This window comes from Chelonoidis abingdonii, chromosome 1 (genome assembly GCF_003597395.2).
Source record: "Chelonoidis abingdonii isolate Lonesome George chromosome 1, CheloAbing_2.0, whole genome shotgun sequence".
Lineage (NCBI taxonomy): Eukaryota > Metazoa > Chordata > Testudines > Testudinidae > Chelonoidis > Chelonoidis abingdonii.
Genome location: NC_133769.1, coordinates 151,511,093 through 151,528,971, shown reverse-complemented (window position 1 = coordinate 151,528,971; position 17,879 = coordinate 151,511,093). Strand labels below are relative to the sequence as shown.

Sequence of the window (17,879 nt, the reverse complement as noted above, 5' to 3'; positions counted from 1 at the left end):
GATAAATTTCAATTTTTAACTCCTTAGTGCAGGGACCAGAACTACTTCTGGGTGAGGTACAGTACTAAACACGGTATCCATGCTCAGATTAAAAACAAAACCTAATAGGTAATACTGGAATGGATTTGGGAATAATGTGGATCCTGCAGATCAGTACATACAATTTACAAAGCACAAAACTGGACTAGCCAGAGGATTGAGTCATGGTTACGTTAGGATTGAGGGGCATCAGTAGAGCTGTGTTGTGTCCTCAGGCCTGTAAGAGCATGTCACCAGGGAGCTAAGTGGTCTGTGTGCTGGGGTTTGAGATAAGGTCCTGTCCAGTACTGCATACATGAGGAATTACATTACTTGCAGTATTGTGGGTTTTTTGTTTGTTTTTTGTTTTTTTTAAACCTTGTCTGTAGGATCGGGAAAATCTGAGTCAGATTCTCTTGCAGCTGGTTGCTGTGGGGAGGGGGTGGGGAAGAGAGGGAGAGGGACCCTGACTCACCAGAGCTGCCAAGTCTCTTCTTACATGTAGGGTTTAGTGGAAATGAAGTCACTGGTGGGTGAGGGAAAAGGAGGGGTCACTGGGTGAAGGAATGGGGTGGGGAGTTGAGGCAGGGAAACACCAACTGCTGAAAAAAGGAGGAAGAAGGCGGCAGAAAACACAAGCCCGCAGGGGGAAGCCTAAATTGAGGGGCTTTGACTAAGCTGGGGGCTGGGAAGAAGAAGACAGGAGTTATTGGAAGGGGCCGGGAATCAGGATTGAGAGGCCTGGCAAATCTCGGGGGGTGGGGGGCGAGAGAGGGAATCCAGGAACAGAAAGTAGAAAGGGTATGAAATATGGGCCTTCCACAAGCAGCGCTAGGAGAGAAAGCTGACACCTCCCTCCCCTGAAAAGACAGAGGAAAAGGGGGGCGGAGGGTAACGAGATGTTGATTTTCAGAGTGGGAGCGCTGCTGCTCTCCCTTCTCTCAACAGCCCTGGCTAGCGCATTCAGCCTCCCCGTTACCTCATTGCCACATTCCCTACTGAGTGAGCTCAGCTGTTCACACAGCCTCTCTCCTTTTATGGTCAAACAGCTTTGCTCGGGCGAGGCCTTTTGCTAGATCCTAGGGAAGTCCTTGGGTCCCGTAGCTCCACCCAGAGCCACTCCTCCTCCCCCTCCCCCCTTTTTGGCAGACAGGCAAGTGAAGCAAATCCAGTTTGCTGTGCAGGGGGCAGAGAGAGAGCGGGACGCTTAGCCACGGGGAGGAAGGAGTGAAGCTGGGCTTGCATTCTAGCAGCAGCAAACTTTTATGCCAAGGGGCACTAGCCTTCTCTTCCTCAATTTCTCCCCAAAGGTGAGTCCTCTCCCACACTCTTCCCTAGAAAAAGAGCTTGTCCTGGGTGAATCTCTTGCCTCTTAGTTTTATTGTAACTTTATGCTTAGAAACTAAATGCATGTTTGTGTAGCAGGGAACCCCACCCCCAATTTCCTACCACACCCACATGGCTGAGAGGCTGAACTTGCTGTTGTGTTTTGTGGTCTAGGCTGGTTGCACGGTTTGGGCTGTTCTTAGCGTTAAATTGATGCGTTTGACGTCTGTGTGTGTCCGACTTATTTTCCGGGGGAGCCTCAGACTTTTGAAAGCCTGACAAACTGGTTGGCTGGGGTAGGTTCCTCCCCTCTCCGTGAAAAAGAAATACCTTCCAAGTTGTCTCCTTTTTTTTGCTAAAGGTTTAGCCGTGAGGGAGGAGAAGGGGCTCTGCTGGCTGGTTTGAGTTGAGACACTCTTCTCTTGTGCGTACGTGAGACCCCAGAGCCTTTTTCCAGATGTGTTTAGGTGGGGAAAGAATCCGTAACACTTTAGGGAACTCCTCTCCTCTCCCTTCCCGGGCGGGGATGTGAAGATAACGTGTGACTGTCTGCAGTTTGAAATATGTTTGCATGTTTCTTTACTGCTGTGCAGTGAAGAAGTCGAGGGGGGGATGTTCAGTTATGTGAATGTTCACTCTAGGCTTGGCTTGTAGTTTTGAAAGTTCCCCTTTTCCCCAGTCCGATTCCGGATTACAATTTACATGCAGGGTTTAGTGACTGGAATGAACTCACTGGTGGGGGAAGGGAAGTGTGTGGGGGGGTCACTGGGTAAAGAAAGGGGGTGGGGGTTGAGCAGGCAAATAGCAGCTGCTTGAAAATATTTTTTTTTTTGCTGGGGCTTTGTAACTCTTTTGCCAGCCAAGCAAACTTTGCAGGATTAGCCGGAGTTTGAGGGGGTGAAAATGCGAGTGGTGTGTGCTGTGTTTTTTTTTTTTTTTTTTTTTTTTTTTTTAATTTAAACAAACCAAAAAAATCCTCAAACTGAAGTAAACCAGCTTGATTCTTTCACTTCATATTTTTAATAGCACACCCCCTTTCTCCACTTTCCATTTGGAGAAGGCAGGTGACTCTGTGGGTGCAGTGCCAGAGTTACTGGATTGTGGTGATTCTGAAACATTGATTTCTCTCCTTCCCCCCTCCCCCCCAATTACTCCCTGCTTGGTGTGAACTGATAGCCTCCATAGCAGGAATTCTCAAAATTCATGGTACTGCATGACCCCAGGAGGGGGGAACTGAAGCCTAAGACTACCTGAGCTCCAAAACCCAAGGGCTTCAGCTCCAGGCAGGGGGCCGATAACCTGAGACCTGTAACCCAGGGCTTAAAGCCCTCCGGCTGCAGCTTCAGCCCTGTGCAGTGGGGCTTGGGCTTTGGCCCTGGGCCCCAGCAAGTCTAAGTCAACCCTGGCGACCCCATAAAAACAGGGCCGTGAACCACTGCTTCATAGGGAAGGAATCATTTTGGAGGATGTTAAGGTGGATCTTCCCTTCCCTACTCAAGGGTGGGATGCACTGGAGACTGGGCCATGAAGTTCAGGTCATGGAGGCAGGAGCCTAAGACTGAGAGTTGGTTGGTTTTCCCTTTGGTGGGTCAGCCAGTAGGTGTGGTTTAGGTCAGGGGTCTACAGCACTTACATAGAAAACAAAGCAGTCTGTGATACCCTTAAAATGAATTGCTTTCATGTAACCGGTGCAACTGTGGCCAGTGAAAGGATCTGAATCTTAATTTCTGCCCCTAATCAGTAGAGAGGGGTCATGCATAGGGTAGCTACATAGTCCTTTCTTGAGGTTTTGGTGTCATCTGCCTCTACAGCTACATGGAGTCTTCTGATTATTGCTGTAGATGTCAGGAAATACCTTCCTTTGGGGTTTGATAACCCTAATTTAGGCTCAGGCTTGCCTATGTGACACTCCCTCAGTAATTTTTGTATGCTTGAATACCAGGACTCTACTAATGCATATTTCATAATTGGGGAGCTGCAGGTCAGGATTGATGGGTACCAGTAGACCTGGGGGAACCATATGTAAGGGGACTGTTATCCCCTTACTAACATTCAGTGGGGGCATTTGGTTGCTAGCTCCCAGCCCTAAAAGGGGAGGGATCGATGGCAAATCAGGACCCTGAGACTGATAGTCCCCAGGAACAATGACGAGAGGCCAATGCTCCAGGTCAGCCTGATTGACAGGGCGGGCAGGCTAATCAAAGAGACAGAAGGCCAGGGTGTCCAGTCTCCTATTCTTCCCTGTTCTGACGTGAATTGCCTCTAGCGTCAGCACAGAAGTGGGGCCGAGTTAAGAGGTCCAAAAGCAGCTTATGCTTGGGCCCCTGCTAGTAGCAGAGCTTGCCAGCCCAGAGGGTGCAGACCTGCCACAGGTCAGTGAAGCTTGCAGAACCTAGAGCAGAAGGGGCCCAGATCAAGCCAGCTCGTGAAGACAAGCGTAGAGAGCTGAGAGCAGTCACAGAAGCAGCCCTGCAGAGGCAGACCTGCCCTGGAGACAGAGCGTCAGCAACTGGAGACCAGAGAAGCCGCCTTAGGGAGCTGAAGGACAGTACAGCAGCAGCAGCAGCGCAGCCTAATGCTGAGCAGTTGCGGAGCTGTGGTGTGGGGTGAGCTGTCTGGGGAGAGCCCAGGGGACCCTGGCAGTGCGGCCAGCACAGGAGACGCCCTCAGCCAAGAGGCTCTGCAGGCCAGACTCTGTGAGGGGATCAAACCCTGACAGGCGGGGGTGACACACTTGGGTCGGAGAAGTGGTCTGCCACCCAGAGCACTGAGAGTGGGCCGCCGCCAGAGCAAGTGTCCCAACCTGCAAGCACAGCCTGGGCCTTCATGAGGAGGCTGGGACCTACAAGAACAGACTTGTTAACTTCCCCTGACATTCAGAGGACTGTTTGTAATGTCTCTGCCACCCGAGCAGCGGTGGATGTGTTTCCTTTAACTTTTTCCATTTTTCCTATTCTTTTTTTTAAATGTTCATTAACATTGTATTGCTTTTAAATTGTCATGACGTGCATAGTGGACTGTCAGGGAGGTGCGCGAGTGCCAAAGAGATAGTACCCTTGAAGTTGACACCCTAAGCCCTCTGTTCCCTCAGCATGGACCACCCACAGGGTTGGGGGCATGAGCCGCACCCAGCGAATCCTGGGCCCAGCCTTGTTGGGGTTACAAGGACTCTGTCAGACAGGAGAGTGGAAGGGGAGTCCTCAAGGGTAGGGAGGCCTCTGGGTAAAGGAAGTGGGAGCGAGGACTCAGATCCTTTCGCCAGTCCACTTCACCGGGGAGTGCAGAAGCCAGGAAAGTTCCCCACAATAGCGGGACCATTACCCTGCTTACACATAGCGTGCTCGGTGGTTTGAGCATTGGCCTGTTAAACACAGGCTTGTGAGTTCAGTCCTTGAGGGGGCCATCTAGGGATCTGGGGCAAAAATCTGTCTGGGGATTGGTCCTGCTTTGAGCAGGGGGTTGGACTAATGACCTCCTGAGGTCCCTTCCAATCCTGATAATCTATGATTCTATGCATAGGGGGAGGAGAGGTAGGTCAGTCTAAAGGCATGTTGGGGGGGCAGGGGGGAGTTTCAGTCCCTGGCAGCTCCATTTTCCCCTTCCCTCTAGGCTATAGGGTGGTGGTTGGACAAACAGAAGATATGCCTTTTTGCTGCTTTTTAAGCAGAACTTGGGACAGACAGGGGCAGCTGTAGGAGAGAGGCTGCTGTGAGGAGAGAGAGGCTTCAGCCTAGACAGAGCATATGGGGAAAAGGACTGCTCTGGGGTCAGGGAGATGGGAACAGCTGCTAGGTATCTAAGGTATCTGCATGAAGCAGCTGATGTCCCACAATCCATCTCTATAAAGACCAGCCCCATTAAAGAGTGTGATGGTGAGGTGAGTAGGATGTGATCTTCAAGCTCCTATAAGGGGAGAGGATTTTTAATGACAGAGGGCACTTAAACTAGCAAGTAAAGGCATAAGAAGACCCGGTGGCTGGTAATTAACCATTGGAACAGTTTACCAAGGTACCTGGTGTATTTGCCATCACTTGGAGTCTTTAAATGAAGACTGGATATTTTTCAAAATGATATGCTTTAGCTCAAGCAGAACTTAGTTAGAAGCAGAATCACAGGGTGAGAGTTTGTGGTCTGTTATGCAGAAGGTCTCATTAATGGTGGTATGGCCCCTTCTGGGCTTAAAATTTGGTAATCTACTCCCCAGCACCCTTATGGATGGTTGATACACCCAGTGCCTGACCTTGGGAGAAATGGCATCTTGTGGTTTCACTCACTTAGGGCCTGTCTACACTGGCACTTTACAATGCTGCAACTTTCATGCTCAGGGGTGTGAAAAATCACACCCCCCTGCCCGCTCACAGCAAGTATCAGTGCTGTAAAGTGCCAGTGTAGACAGTGCACCAGTGCTGGGAGCTGTGCCCCTTGTGGAGGTGGTAGTGCCAAAGCAATGTTAAAGCATTTAAGTGTTAGTGTAGACTAGCCTTTAGTCAATGCTGATGACTCTTCTTCCCTCCCTGACCCTCAGCTGGATGTAAGTATGACCAGGAGAGGGAGGGCTGGGGAGGATTGGTGCCAAGAAAACTAAGGCAAATATCTGAGATCTCAGAGTACCCCACAACTTGGGAGAACTTGTATAGGTAAGTGGCCCACATAGGTCTCCTCAGTGATAGCAGCACTGTGGAATAGCTGCAGGAGGACTGTTTGTATCGTTGGGGTTGTTACAGCAGCCTATCATCATCTATGCTGATTGTGCAGCGGCTGGCACTGTAGAAGAATGTTATTCAAAACAAACTAAGCCCAAATGCTGGCATCCTTGCCTATGCGCCCTTGGGAGCATTATTGTGCGTGGTCAGCATGATAAACTTAGTGCCTCTCTGGCCTGGACACCAGCATGGGAGGGAAATTCTAGCAATGTGGGCTCTTATTAGGAGATTGCCAATCGCTCCTGCCTGCTGTGAGTTTGGAAACATCCTGAGGGCAACTTGAGTGGTGGTTTGGGATGGGGGGCGGGGAAGGGACGGAGATGCAGGGGAGTTTCAGGTTTGCCACATACAACTTCGAGAACTTGCTTTTCAGGACATGGCTGGGCTCTGATCCTGGGAGTGGAAATATGCAGCTTGCTGTACTCCAGCTAGACCCCAGTAAGATACCATCGGCAGGATGGAGCTGTGAGCATATTCTGGGGCAAACAAGAAAGTGCTGCTTGCTGTGCTGTGCTGTACTAGGCTGCACCCTGAGGGGGCCAGGCCATGGATGGGCTGGCTTTAGAGCAGCATCTATACTGCAGGGGCTGGGAGGGAGTGACACTAGGAATGTGTCAGTGAGGCTGGCTGAATCCAGGAGCTGCTTCCTGCAGGAAGGGGCGGGGGCAGGGTGGGCAGCCGTTGCAACCATTGAGGATGCTGTAGGAGCTCTTGCCTATTGCTACAATGACAGGAAGGGACAGCAAGACAGAAATGACAGCAGGACAAAGGGCTCGGCTAGGGAATGTGTGACGCTATGGAATCCCCAGGCTTCCTTTTGTTCTGTTTGTGCTGCAGCTGTTGGAGCTTCCCCACTGACCCTAGGGCGCTGGGGGCCTACAGGTAAAAGGATGGCAGTGTGGTGGTGAGGAGAGGGGCTGCAGGAGGAGAGGATCGGGAGAGGTGGACTGACAGAGTTGGCAGGGATGCAGTGGTGACAGGCTTGGGGCTTCAGGATGGCAGAGGTGGTGGCGTGATGCAAGGGGTGCTAAAGCTGCGTCTTGGTGTGTGTGGGGTCTGCAGTCTGAGATGTGGGGATCTGAGCCATCTGCGGAAGGCTGGCTTCTCTTAGCAGTTCTCTTCTGCATTGATCCCAGCTTTGTCCTTCTCTTGGTTTATCATTACTGCCCCTCTTCTCCCCCCCCCCCATGTTTGTTAACCCCACTCAGCAAAGAGTTGAAGGTGGAGAGAGTTTATTGGCACTTTGCCCAGTTGTTTTTTCCCTGCATCCCAGTGAGGAGAAGAGGTGCTTGTTCAGGGTTTGCCTCAAGGTCAGACAGCATTTCTTGCTTCAAAACATATTTCTGTCTCCCAGTCGTGGGGGCACCTCAAGCTCTACTCATGCCCCTTTGACCTCACTCGGGTGCACCCACTCTCCAATTCTGTTTCCTGCTGTCCCTTTCTCCAGATTCATTTACCCTGGTTTTCCTCTGCAGGGTCATGTCTGATCTCGTGTCTGTCTCCCCACTCTCCTTCTACCCCCCAGGTGCTAAGCAGCCAGCAGCAAGATGACATCATCTGGTAGCCCAGGAACTCGAATGACTTCGACAGTCAGCATCAATATTTCCACCCCAACTTTCTACAATCCGCAGAAGAAGTTTGCACCAGTGGTTGCCCCTAAGCCCAAAGTGAACCCCTTCAGAGCTGGGGGTGCCGTACCTGGAAATGCCTCAGAGCTGCCACTGCCCCAGCTGTCTGGGGCTGGTGCCCAACGTGCTCAGATAGGGAAAGTGGGGGAGATCCCACCAGCTGCAGCACCTCTGCTTGCTGAAGGTATGTGAGATCCATAAGGTTTTACTCGCTCCATCTGTGGGAGCTGATGTGCGTTCCTGCGTCCTCAGGGCATATGGTCTGTGCCTGGCCTAAACAATGAATAAGGGAGGAAGGAGGGGACACAACTTGCTACGGAATAATAGATGGGTGCTCACGCTGGGACTGTAGCAGGACTCCAGAGTGGGATACAAAGGTGTGTGTGGGGGGGGGGGGAGAATGGAGGAGGACAAAACATGGGGAAACAATTCTGACCACTTTGATCTAGAAGTTCATAGCATCTTCCTCCCCAAGAGGAAAGGGGAGTGGAGGGGAAGAGAAATTCTGATCTCTCACCAGAGTCTGTAGGAATACCATAAATATCAGTGTAGGGGGAGGTTACGTTGCAGGGAAGAATTACCCAGCTTGGCTCACTGTGGGGATAGTTCACACTATCTTCCATTTCCGTGATTCATCCCTTACCGCACTCTGTAGCTTGTCTCAGATTGTGAAAGCTCTTCCCCTTTGGTCTCACTCATTTCCTGCCATTTCACCATTGTATGTACCCTGCCTGAGTGGGTGGAGTAGCTGCAGGGGCAGATGGGAGATGCCATAAACAGGAACTGAGACATAGTGGTTTGCCTCCCTGGGTTTTGTTTTCTCTTGTGTTGGTTGTGTCCCCCCCTCCCCTTATGGGCAGGGTTCTTGTGCCGATGTGGCTTTTACTTTAGCTCTTGATCCCTATCGGGGGGGGGCCCTTTTTGCTCCTCTGAAGCCACCTGGTGATTCAGCCCCCATGGTGAACCTGGCCAGTGCAAGCCACTAGGAGTATCGTTACTACCCGTGTTCTCCTTGGCATCCTTATATATCACCATGTGCTCACTGGGTTTGTCTTGACTAGAATAGGTGGTGTGATGTTGTCTACACTCGCCTTTTAGAAGATGGTGGTTAAGACCATGTCTGCTAGCTGGTTGAGTTATAGTCTAGCAGACAACCTAGTTGATGTTCTAACACCATCTTTAAAGCCTGCTTAAGACACACAGTCACAGGGGAGGTGGATGGTGCTGGAAAAACTTGCCTGCCTCTCTCATGTCCACATACCCCCTCTTTTTTATTTTATTTTATTTTTTTTTGACAGTGTATCTGCATTAACTTCAGTGCTGTTCCTGACCATACTCCACTGGTAAAATGAGAGCAGGATTAGGCCCTCAGTAGCTTTTATTTGGTCCTCAGAATGAGGAACTGAGATAGGGAACTTTTTCTCTTGCCTTCTGAGTTTTTTCTGTTTGTTTGCCCTACTTAAATGCTCAGTCCCTATTCCTGAATTCAGCCCTCTGTGGCTTCAGTATTTCTTCAGATTTATGCAAGCTCTGGGCTGAGTGTGCTGCAGCCAGCTCAGAATGTCCATGGAGATGATGGCTTGTAGTGTGTGGTCTCTCATTACAGTAAGAGACACTGACTACACTGAGAAACATTAGGTTGGTAGCAGCCTATCCTGTGGCTGCTCTTTACCAAGGTCAGTGGCTGTGCCAGCTGCAAGAAGCTGTGGTGGTGTCCAATTGTGAATACTAAGCAAGAGTAGAATGAAACAGTTTCTTGATGGGAGGATAAGAAAATTGGGGGTGTGCTTTCTTCCTTCTGAGTCAGTAGTGACCCCAGTGTCCCATGGTGATGCTATGCTGCATGGAAGCATGGAGGTGACTGGATAGATAGTGATTCATTGAGTTATGTTCCTAATGCAGTACTGCAGTACTACAGTCCTGGGCATGGGTTTAGGGGAGGGAGGAAAGAACTTGAACAGAACAGTGTGTTGTGTGTGTGTGTGTGTGGTTTTTTTTTTTTTTAAGGGTGCTATATGCTAGGAAACTAAGGCTACATTTTTTAAATCCTTAGTACTGCTTTGTGCGGTACCTGTTCTCCCCATTTTACTGAGGAGGAAACTGCCTATTATGAAAGTCATTTCACCCTTAAGCATCAGTGTAGCTTTATTAATTAATCTCTGAACTGGGAGTCCAGAGAGCTTTGTGCTCCCACTTCTGCCACTGGCTCACTTGGACCAGGCACTGCTTCAAACCGTTTTTCTCCAGCTGGGAAATGGAGATCATATCCACTACATAGGCTGTGAAACTCATTTTGTCAGTGACTAAGTCTGGCTGTTTGTAAATCACATACTGATTCCTTGGAAAGGAGTTGTATAAATCCAAAGCTGCCCTGTTAGTGCCACCTATTGGGACAAGGCTGGGACTAGCTTTCTGCTTTGTCCACTGGAAGTCTGTGTTTCTGTCCAAACAAGATGGCTGCTTGAAAATGGCAGGGTGATCGTGAGAGGATTGGCTGTTTTAAGACCTTTAAAAAGGAGCTCCTGGACTATGGGGAGATGCAAAAGCCCTTACCATAAAACTCCAACAGCAAACAACCAGACTTCCTCATTGAGAGCAGACAAAACATCAGGCCAGCTGGGAGTTTCTAGCCCAAACAGTGGTTAATATAATATTCCAAAGAAACCCCTAGACTTTCCCAAATGGTGGCAAACTTTTTCTTTTTCCCCCATAACTTCCCTATATCTAAGTTCCCTCTCTGATTCACTCAAAAACTTGCAACAAAAGTCTAAGGACAAGAGGCCAAAGAGAAACTTCATGCAGATTGGTTTTGTGAATTTTGAAACTTAATTGTGGAGATACTTTCTCTCCATAACAAAGGCAAAGAGAGAATGCCATGTTAATGTGGAAAATAAATACAAGATCATGTAATGCAGTGCTTAACTATATCGACTTCTGTGGCCTGTTTTTATACAGGAGGTCAGACTAGCCTTAAAGTTTGTGAAACTCAGCCATGCTGCACAGACATAACCAGTATTACACAAAAAATACAAGTAGTGTAATGTTAAATGGGAAGACAAATGCTACTGCTGTGCAACATGGCAAGTTAGTATTGCTATAAGAATTCTCTCTTGTATCTACTATTGCGGATTAAAATCAAGTTAGTGCAGGTGCAATAATTAACCATTAATCCTTTATGAATAATGGTATGAAGCCCTTTTAGTAACTAATTTATAATCTGTGCTGATACTGCACCTACCATCCTGGCAGATCTTGGTTCCACTTCTGCAAACTGCTTTGTGTTTGAGCAGCTATTTTCTTTTTGCATTCAGTCTTCCAGCATTCTTTCCTTCCCGAGTTGAAACAGCTAAACGGACTTTTCTTAAACTTTCCATTCAGGTGGTGGTGGTGGGGTGGGGTATACGTGCATGCAGAAACCAAGGTTTGACAATTCCATTTCCTGGTGGCAAGTAGGAAGCTTTCCCTGAGTTGGGGGTCAGATTGCAGGCTTGGAGTGAAGATGATGGTATTCTTTCATGCTCTAGCTACAAAAATAAGCTCTCTCCACTTGAGGAGAAAATGAGATGGTTCTAGCACTAGACTGTGCAGATGTTCAGAATATGATTGTTCCACTGGGCTTTCTGTACTTGGCTCCCTCCATGAGCTCTTCTGGGTGCATTGGGTCCTGCTCCTTGAACAGGGAGGGGGAAATAACAAGTGGTATCTCCCAACTTGTGGTGCCAAAATGAGCTTGTCACGCAGAGTACTTTTTTTTTTTTTTTTTTTTTTTTTTTTTTTACACACACTGAGCAGAGAAAGAGCTAACAGCGTTGACAGTTAACTTCAATACCAGTTGATCCTTTTAACAAGTGCTTAGATGAATGGGGCAGTGCCTACATCCCTGAGTCCTCGTTTCAGGCTCTCTGCAAACTCAAGCAGACCGTGCTGCTACGGTTATGCTTGTTTCACATTTTCATGGTTTTCTTTGCAACCATAATAGTTTGCCTTCATTTAAAAAAAAAAACCAAGTCTGAAATTAGGAGAATGAGCGCAGCTTGAGAGGAAGTCTGCATACCACCGAATTCATGGTGTACCTTGGCTAAAAGGAAATCTTATGCATTCAGCTTTAAGAAAGTGTATCCTATCCCTTGTAGCTTTGAAGAGAACCTCCGAAACGTGACTCAGCATATTGCTGATGGTTGAGTCTAACTTTCCAAAGTAGCTGCAGGTCAAAACCAACAAGGCTTGACAGTTTCACTTCTTCTGCTCCTGCTCAGAGTTCTGTATCCAGCAGTGGAATGGACAATAATCAGGTCAACTTCATGCTGCTAGTCAGGGGTAACTATAAGCAGCAATAGAGGCACTGGATCTAGGGTAAGAGAGATAGCAGTGGACACCTCCCCTTCCTTTGCAGTAGCCAGAAGCCTTTGTAGCTTTGGGTTATGGGGAGGAGAGAATGCAAGGAGACTTCTCGCTTCTAGAAGGTGGGGAGGAAAAGAGGGTACAGACTTCTCATCTCTGGTGGCTAGAGGATCCCCTAAGCTGGGCCCAGGGACATCTGCTTCATAAGAACCTCAACAACTGGAGGAGAATTGAGCTTTTTACCAGAGCATGATCCCCAGACTTGTAGGTCCCTTCCTCTTTCATCTCTACCTCTGTCGAGAAGGTGTCTTAAGTTTCTCAAGTCCTTGTGGAGACCAGGCACGGGAAACTTTAACCCCAAAGCCAATGCTGCTTTCAGCTACCAGAAAAAATAGTGGCTTCCAACTGCACCCTAGTGTATGGTTTGTGTCATGGGCCAGATAGTCTAATGCAGTGACTCTCAACCTTTCCAGATTCCTGTACCCCTTTCAGGAGTCTGATTTGTCTTGTGTACCCCCAAGTTTCACCTCACTTAAACTGCTTGCTTAACAAGTGACAAATTCAAAATGATAGCACACTAGTACTGAAATTTTTCTAATTTTTACGATACAATTATAAAATCAACATACTTTACATTTCAGTGTAGTTTATCAGAGGGGTAGCCATGTTAGTCTGGATCTGTAAAAAGCGACAGAATCCTGTGGCACCTTATAGACTAACAGAAGTATTGGAGCATAAACTTTTGTGGGTCAATACCCACTTTGTCAGACACACTCTGTTGCTTTTTACTGAAATTCAAGCACATAGTATATAGAGCAGTGTAAACAACTCTTAGTACAAACTAAAATTTCATACAGACTTTGCTATTGCGTTTTATGTAGCCTGTTGTAAAACTAGGCAAATACCTAGATGAGTTGATGTGCTCCCCTGAAAGACTTCTGAATACCCCCAGGGGTACGTGTACCTAGGGTTGAGAACCACTGGTCTAATGCACCAGTTCCTGAACCTATCTTCCATGTGTACTTGCTGGCAAGTTACATGGTGCTGTCTGCTTGACTTGATCTAGATCGTTTTCTAGGCTCTTCATTGCAAAAAGCCTGGGTGCCTGCAAAAGTATTGGGAAATGAGGAGTAGGCACTCTAACCTTCTGCCCTAATGGGAGCTGCTATGTAGGAGTAAAAGAGGAAATGGAAGGCCACCTGCTAGTGGGAGAAGATCAGGCACTGGAGCATGTGCAGGAGAACGGGGAGAAACTTAAATAAGGGTGAACATGCATGGCGGGGTATGCACACCCCATCCCCTGTGAGGGAGTGGACACTGTGGTTACTGACTGACTGTCTCATACCTCACCACACAAAAGTCCAAGGGCCAGAGTGAAAGCAGTGGCCCTTGGGTTTGGGGCAGCATGGCCTAGTGGCCATTATCCAAGGGGCTGCTACCAGGGGGGTGGCGGCCCAGGTAATGAGGCTTTGGGCCCACCTGGCTTCACTGGACCCCGACCCAGGATCCTATCAGTGGCAGAGTGGTCCACCACTGGGTCAGCACAGAATCACAATGGAACACAGGTGCTGACCTCACACAGTGGGTTGAATATCACTTGCTCACTCTCCCTGAGTCACTTCCTACCATGCTTCTTGAAGCTGTAGTCCATGGGCTATCAGGGTCTCTGGGCTCTTCAGCACAGGTAATTCCCTGGGGCTTCATTAGCCACAGATCTCCAGTCTGGTTCTTGAGATCTCCAGCTCCTGCAGCCAAGGACTGTGGTGGCTTCTCAACTGGAGACTCCACCAAAGGTCCTCCCTTTCCAGCAGTCAGTCCAGACTGAACTGGTCCCTTTTATACTGGCATAGCACTTGGAGCATGCCCAGTATGGTCTGAGGGGCAGGACTTCCTCTGCCCATAGTGTGGTGTTAATCCCTTCCAGCCCACTGTGGGGTATGCACACCCCATCACAATGTGTCATAACTCATTTTTTAAATTGATATCTCAAAGAAGACCTACTTCTTGTAAAAATAATTAGGATAAAATATAACATGGTTTTATAAAAGGTATCTCGTGCCAGACCAACCTCATATTCTTCTTTGGGAAGATAACCAAGTTTTTAGACAAAGAAAATGCAGATCTACTTTGCCTGGCTTTCAGTAGGACATCTGATACAGTTCTACATGGGGAAACTAGTTAAACTGGAGAAGATGGGAGATTAATATGAAAACTGAAAGGTGGGTAAAGGGTAGACAACTGGTCATACTGAAAGGTGAACTGTAACCTCCCTCCAGCGTGACTAGTGGAGTTCCTCAGGGAGTGGTCTTGGGTGCAGTCTTATTTAACACAAATTGCTGGCCTTGGCATAAAAAATGGGAGCGTGCTAATAAAATTTGTGGGTGACACAAAGCTGGGAGGTATTGCCAATACAGAGGAGGACCAGAATATCATACAAGGTTTGAATGACCTGTAAACTGGAGTAATAGAAATGGGATGAAATTTAGTAATGCAAAGTGCAAGGTCATGCATTTAGGGAATAACAAAAAGAAATTCTCCTGTGAGATGGGGATGTATCAGTTGGAAGAGACAGAGGAGAAAGATCTGAGTGTATTAGTTGATCATAGGATGACTATGGGCTGTCAATGTGATGTGGCTGTGAAAAAGGCTGATGCATCAGGTGAGGCATTTCCAGTAGAGACAGGCAAGTGTTATTACCATTATACAAAGCACTAGAGACCTCATCTGGAATACTGTGTGTAATTCTGGTTTCCCATGTTTAAGAGAGATGAATTCAAACTGGAACAGGTGCAGAGAAGGTTTACTAGTATGATCTGAGAAATGGAAAACCTTCCTTATGAGAGGAGACTGGAAGAGGCTGGCTTCTTTAGCCTAACCAAAAGAAGGGTCGGAGGGGAGATGATTGCTCTCTATAAATACCGGGGAGGGCGAGGAGTTAAGACGCAGTGTTGACACAAGAACAAATAGGTATAAACTGGCCAACAAGTTTAGGCTTGAAATTAGACAACCCTCCAAGGGGAGCAGTGCGGGGAAGGAATCTAACTTCAAGACTGAGTTAAGTTTATGGAGGGGAGGGGATAGGATGATAGGCCATATGCCCCATCAGCAACTGCCAGTACCAAAAATACCCAATGGCTGAAGATGGGACTCTAGATGGGGAGGGCTCTGAGTTACTACAGAGAATTCTTTCCCAGGTGTGTGGCTGGTGGGTCTTGCCCACATGCTCAGGGTCTAACAACTGATCACTATGTTTGGGGTCAGGAGGGAATTTTCCCATTGGTCAGATTGGCAGATACTGTGGGTTTCTTTCACCTTCCTCTGCAGCATGGGGCACGGGTCACTTGCTGGTTTGAACTAGTGTAAATGGTGAATTGTCTGTAACTTGAAGTCTTTAAACTGCATTTTGAGGACTTCCATAACTCATCCAGAGGTTATGGGTCTATTGCAGCAGTGGGTGGGTGAGGTTCTGTGGCCTGCAACATGCAGGAGATCAGACTGGATGATCACAATGGTCCCTCCTGACCTTAAAGACTGAGTCTAAAATGCATCAAATGCTTTCATAACTCTCAAAGGTGCACAGTTACTGTGTTTGTCTTTTATGCAATGGCAAATGTGTTGGGAATGGTCTCTGTGTGATGCCAAGCTTGTGAGGGTTGTGGGATGGGAGTTAGCGACCCCATAGTTTGGCCGTTCTTATGTCCCTGGTCTGGAAAACACTTGATCTTTTGTCTGAATGTTGCTGGAGAAGCATGGTCAAAACCTGTCCTCTTTTTTTTCTCCTCCCCCACTTCCTTCTTCCCTGCAGAGCTGCCACTGCCACCTCCACCCCCTCCAGGAGAGGAGACAGGCATCTCCCCAACCAGTGCTTTCCCACTGCCCCCACCGCCATTCGAAGAGCCCTTTCCCCCGGCCCCAGAAGAGGTTTTTCCTTCTCCCCCTCCCTCCATGGCTGACGAGGGGCTTGTGACTGGGGTGCCTGACCCGCAGGTAAGTATAGCCATAGCTGGTCTGGGGTTCATTTCTTAGGTGGGCCACTCTAGTTCCCTGTGTTTTGAACACATGCAGGCACTTGAAAGGGCTGTATGACCTTGAGTCAACATCTCTGCAGACACACCTCAGCACTGGGAAGATGCTGGGAGCAGAGAAGCGCTCTCACTTCCGGCACCTCCTCAGTGTTTTCAGAGTGCTTTGTTCCTGGGGAAGTCACTACTGTGGCACCATCTGTCTGGGCCTGCATTCTGTACTGCCCACAGTGCTTGCATAGCATGTACCTAACCCCCACCATCCTCTCTAGCTTTCCTGTTGCCCAAAATCAGTTGTAGGATTATGCTGTGATCCCAGGCCAACAGCATTCTGTTCCAGCAGAGGACTGTGGGGTTGGGAACCTCACAGTGGGATAGAGGATGTCCCCAGGTTTGCAGCTGTTCCTGATAAGGGTGAGTCACGTAACACACCCTATTGCTCCTTCCTCCTCCATTGGTTGATGACACAGGTGCGTGGGAAGATGAATAGCATTGATCTGGAGATTGACTCGCTGTCCTCCATGCTGGATGACATGGAGAAGAATGACCCCTTCAAAGCCCGGGTGAGCTGCCCTCCAGGGTGCATTGCATTCTCTGGATGGGTCGTGTTGAAGGGGAGGGTTGGTAGGCTGGCTTCACTAGGGGGTAAGGTCGGGTCAGGGGGGATGGCTGAATGGGGATTGTGTGGTAGGGGCCATTACTGAAGGAGCAAATGGATAGATAAACCATAGAGGGAGGGAGCATAGCTGGAAGGGGGAAAACTTCTCAGTTGCAGGACAGTCAGGGATGTTTAGTGGATTGAAGGGGTAGCCAGATAGATGAGGTGGGGTGTGGAGTCAGGGAGGAGAAAGGACAGCTCTAGCCTTCCCTTAGTCTGTGGGAGTGGATGAGCTCAGTGTGTGTCTAAGGTTAGGGATTGCCTCAAGCAGCGATGCAGACTCTCCAAGGACCTTACGCTGAAGTGTATCAACATGCTCTGCAAAGCATGGTGGATAATCACATGCATAATACTGATTGGCTGTCTGTTCTCCCCATCTCTTCTCCTTGCAGGTGTCTCCAGGATCCACAGCTCCCCTGGAAATATCTTCTGCCCCTAAAGGCCATGTAGAAATCATGGCTGCACCTAAAAATCCCCCAGCTCCTGCATCTTTCCCCCCCAAGTTCACCCCAAAACCCAGTGGAGGCTTCACGCCAAAACCCTCTGAAGTGGATGTGGTCCCTGCACCAGCACCTTGGGCAGCCCCACAACAGCGTAGAGACCCCCCAGCAACACAGTCCAGAGCACCAGTCCCATCTGCACCCTTTCTTCCCTTAGCCCAGCCTGCCCCTAAATTTACCCCACCCACTGTTTCCAGCTCTCCCAAATTTGGATCCAAACAAGCTACTGGTGCTTCTGGGGTCCCCACAAACTCCATGAGATTTACTGCCCCTCCCCCTGCTGAGACCCGATTCACAGCCCCTTCAGCTATGGGCTTGGCCCCAAGGCCCCAGCCTCCCAGTTTCACCTATGCCCAGCAGCGGGAGAGACCTCAGGTGCAGGAGAAGCCACATCCCACAGGACAGCCTGCTGCCTCACGGGACATGGTAAGGAGCAGAGCCGTGCTCCAGATGGCTTGTGACCGGGTGTATGTCGGGGATGGGGGTGGGGGGAAACAGGGTTGCCTCCAACATAAGGAAAGTTAGTACTTATCTGAGAGGTAGCAGCTGAGGAAGAGACTTCATTGTGTCTTATATGATGGGAGGAGGCAGGCAGTAGGTGGAGAAGGATATTCCCCAGAGATACCTGGGAAGGGGGCAGGCATTGCAGGATGCTCCTGAGAGATACTGTGGCAGTGGGGAAG

At 48.9% G+C, this 17,879-nt stretch overlaps 1 protein-coding gene across 3 annotated transcripts in view; it reads left to right on the top strand.

Moving 5' to 3' along the window:
- The first annotated feature begins 1,165 nt into the window (after positions 1 to 1,165).
- ZYX (zyxin) overlaps positions 1,166 to 17,879 on the top strand; it is a 19,443-nt gene continuing 2,729 nt past the window's right edge. Inside the window, exons 1-5 of one of the 3 annotated variants that reach the window (XM_032763968.2) lie at positions 1,166 to 1,328; positions 7,573 to 7,859; positions 15,822 to 16,003; positions 16,509 to 16,601; positions 17,089 to 17,622. In XM_032763968.2, coding sequence (XP_032619859.1) covers positions 7,595 to 7,859; positions 15,822 to 16,003; positions 16,509 to 16,601; positions 17,089 to 17,622 — 1,074 coding nt within the window. In that variant the 5' untranslated portion in view covers positions 1,166 to 1,328; positions 7,573 to 7,594. Of the gene's footprint in view, positions 1,329 to 6,712; positions 6,930 to 7,572; positions 7,860 to 15,821; positions 16,004 to 16,508; positions 16,602 to 17,088; positions 17,623 to 17,879 lie in introns of those variants that run through there. The other 2 variants (XM_032763969.2, XM_032763970.2) reach the window with 2 other exon arrangements.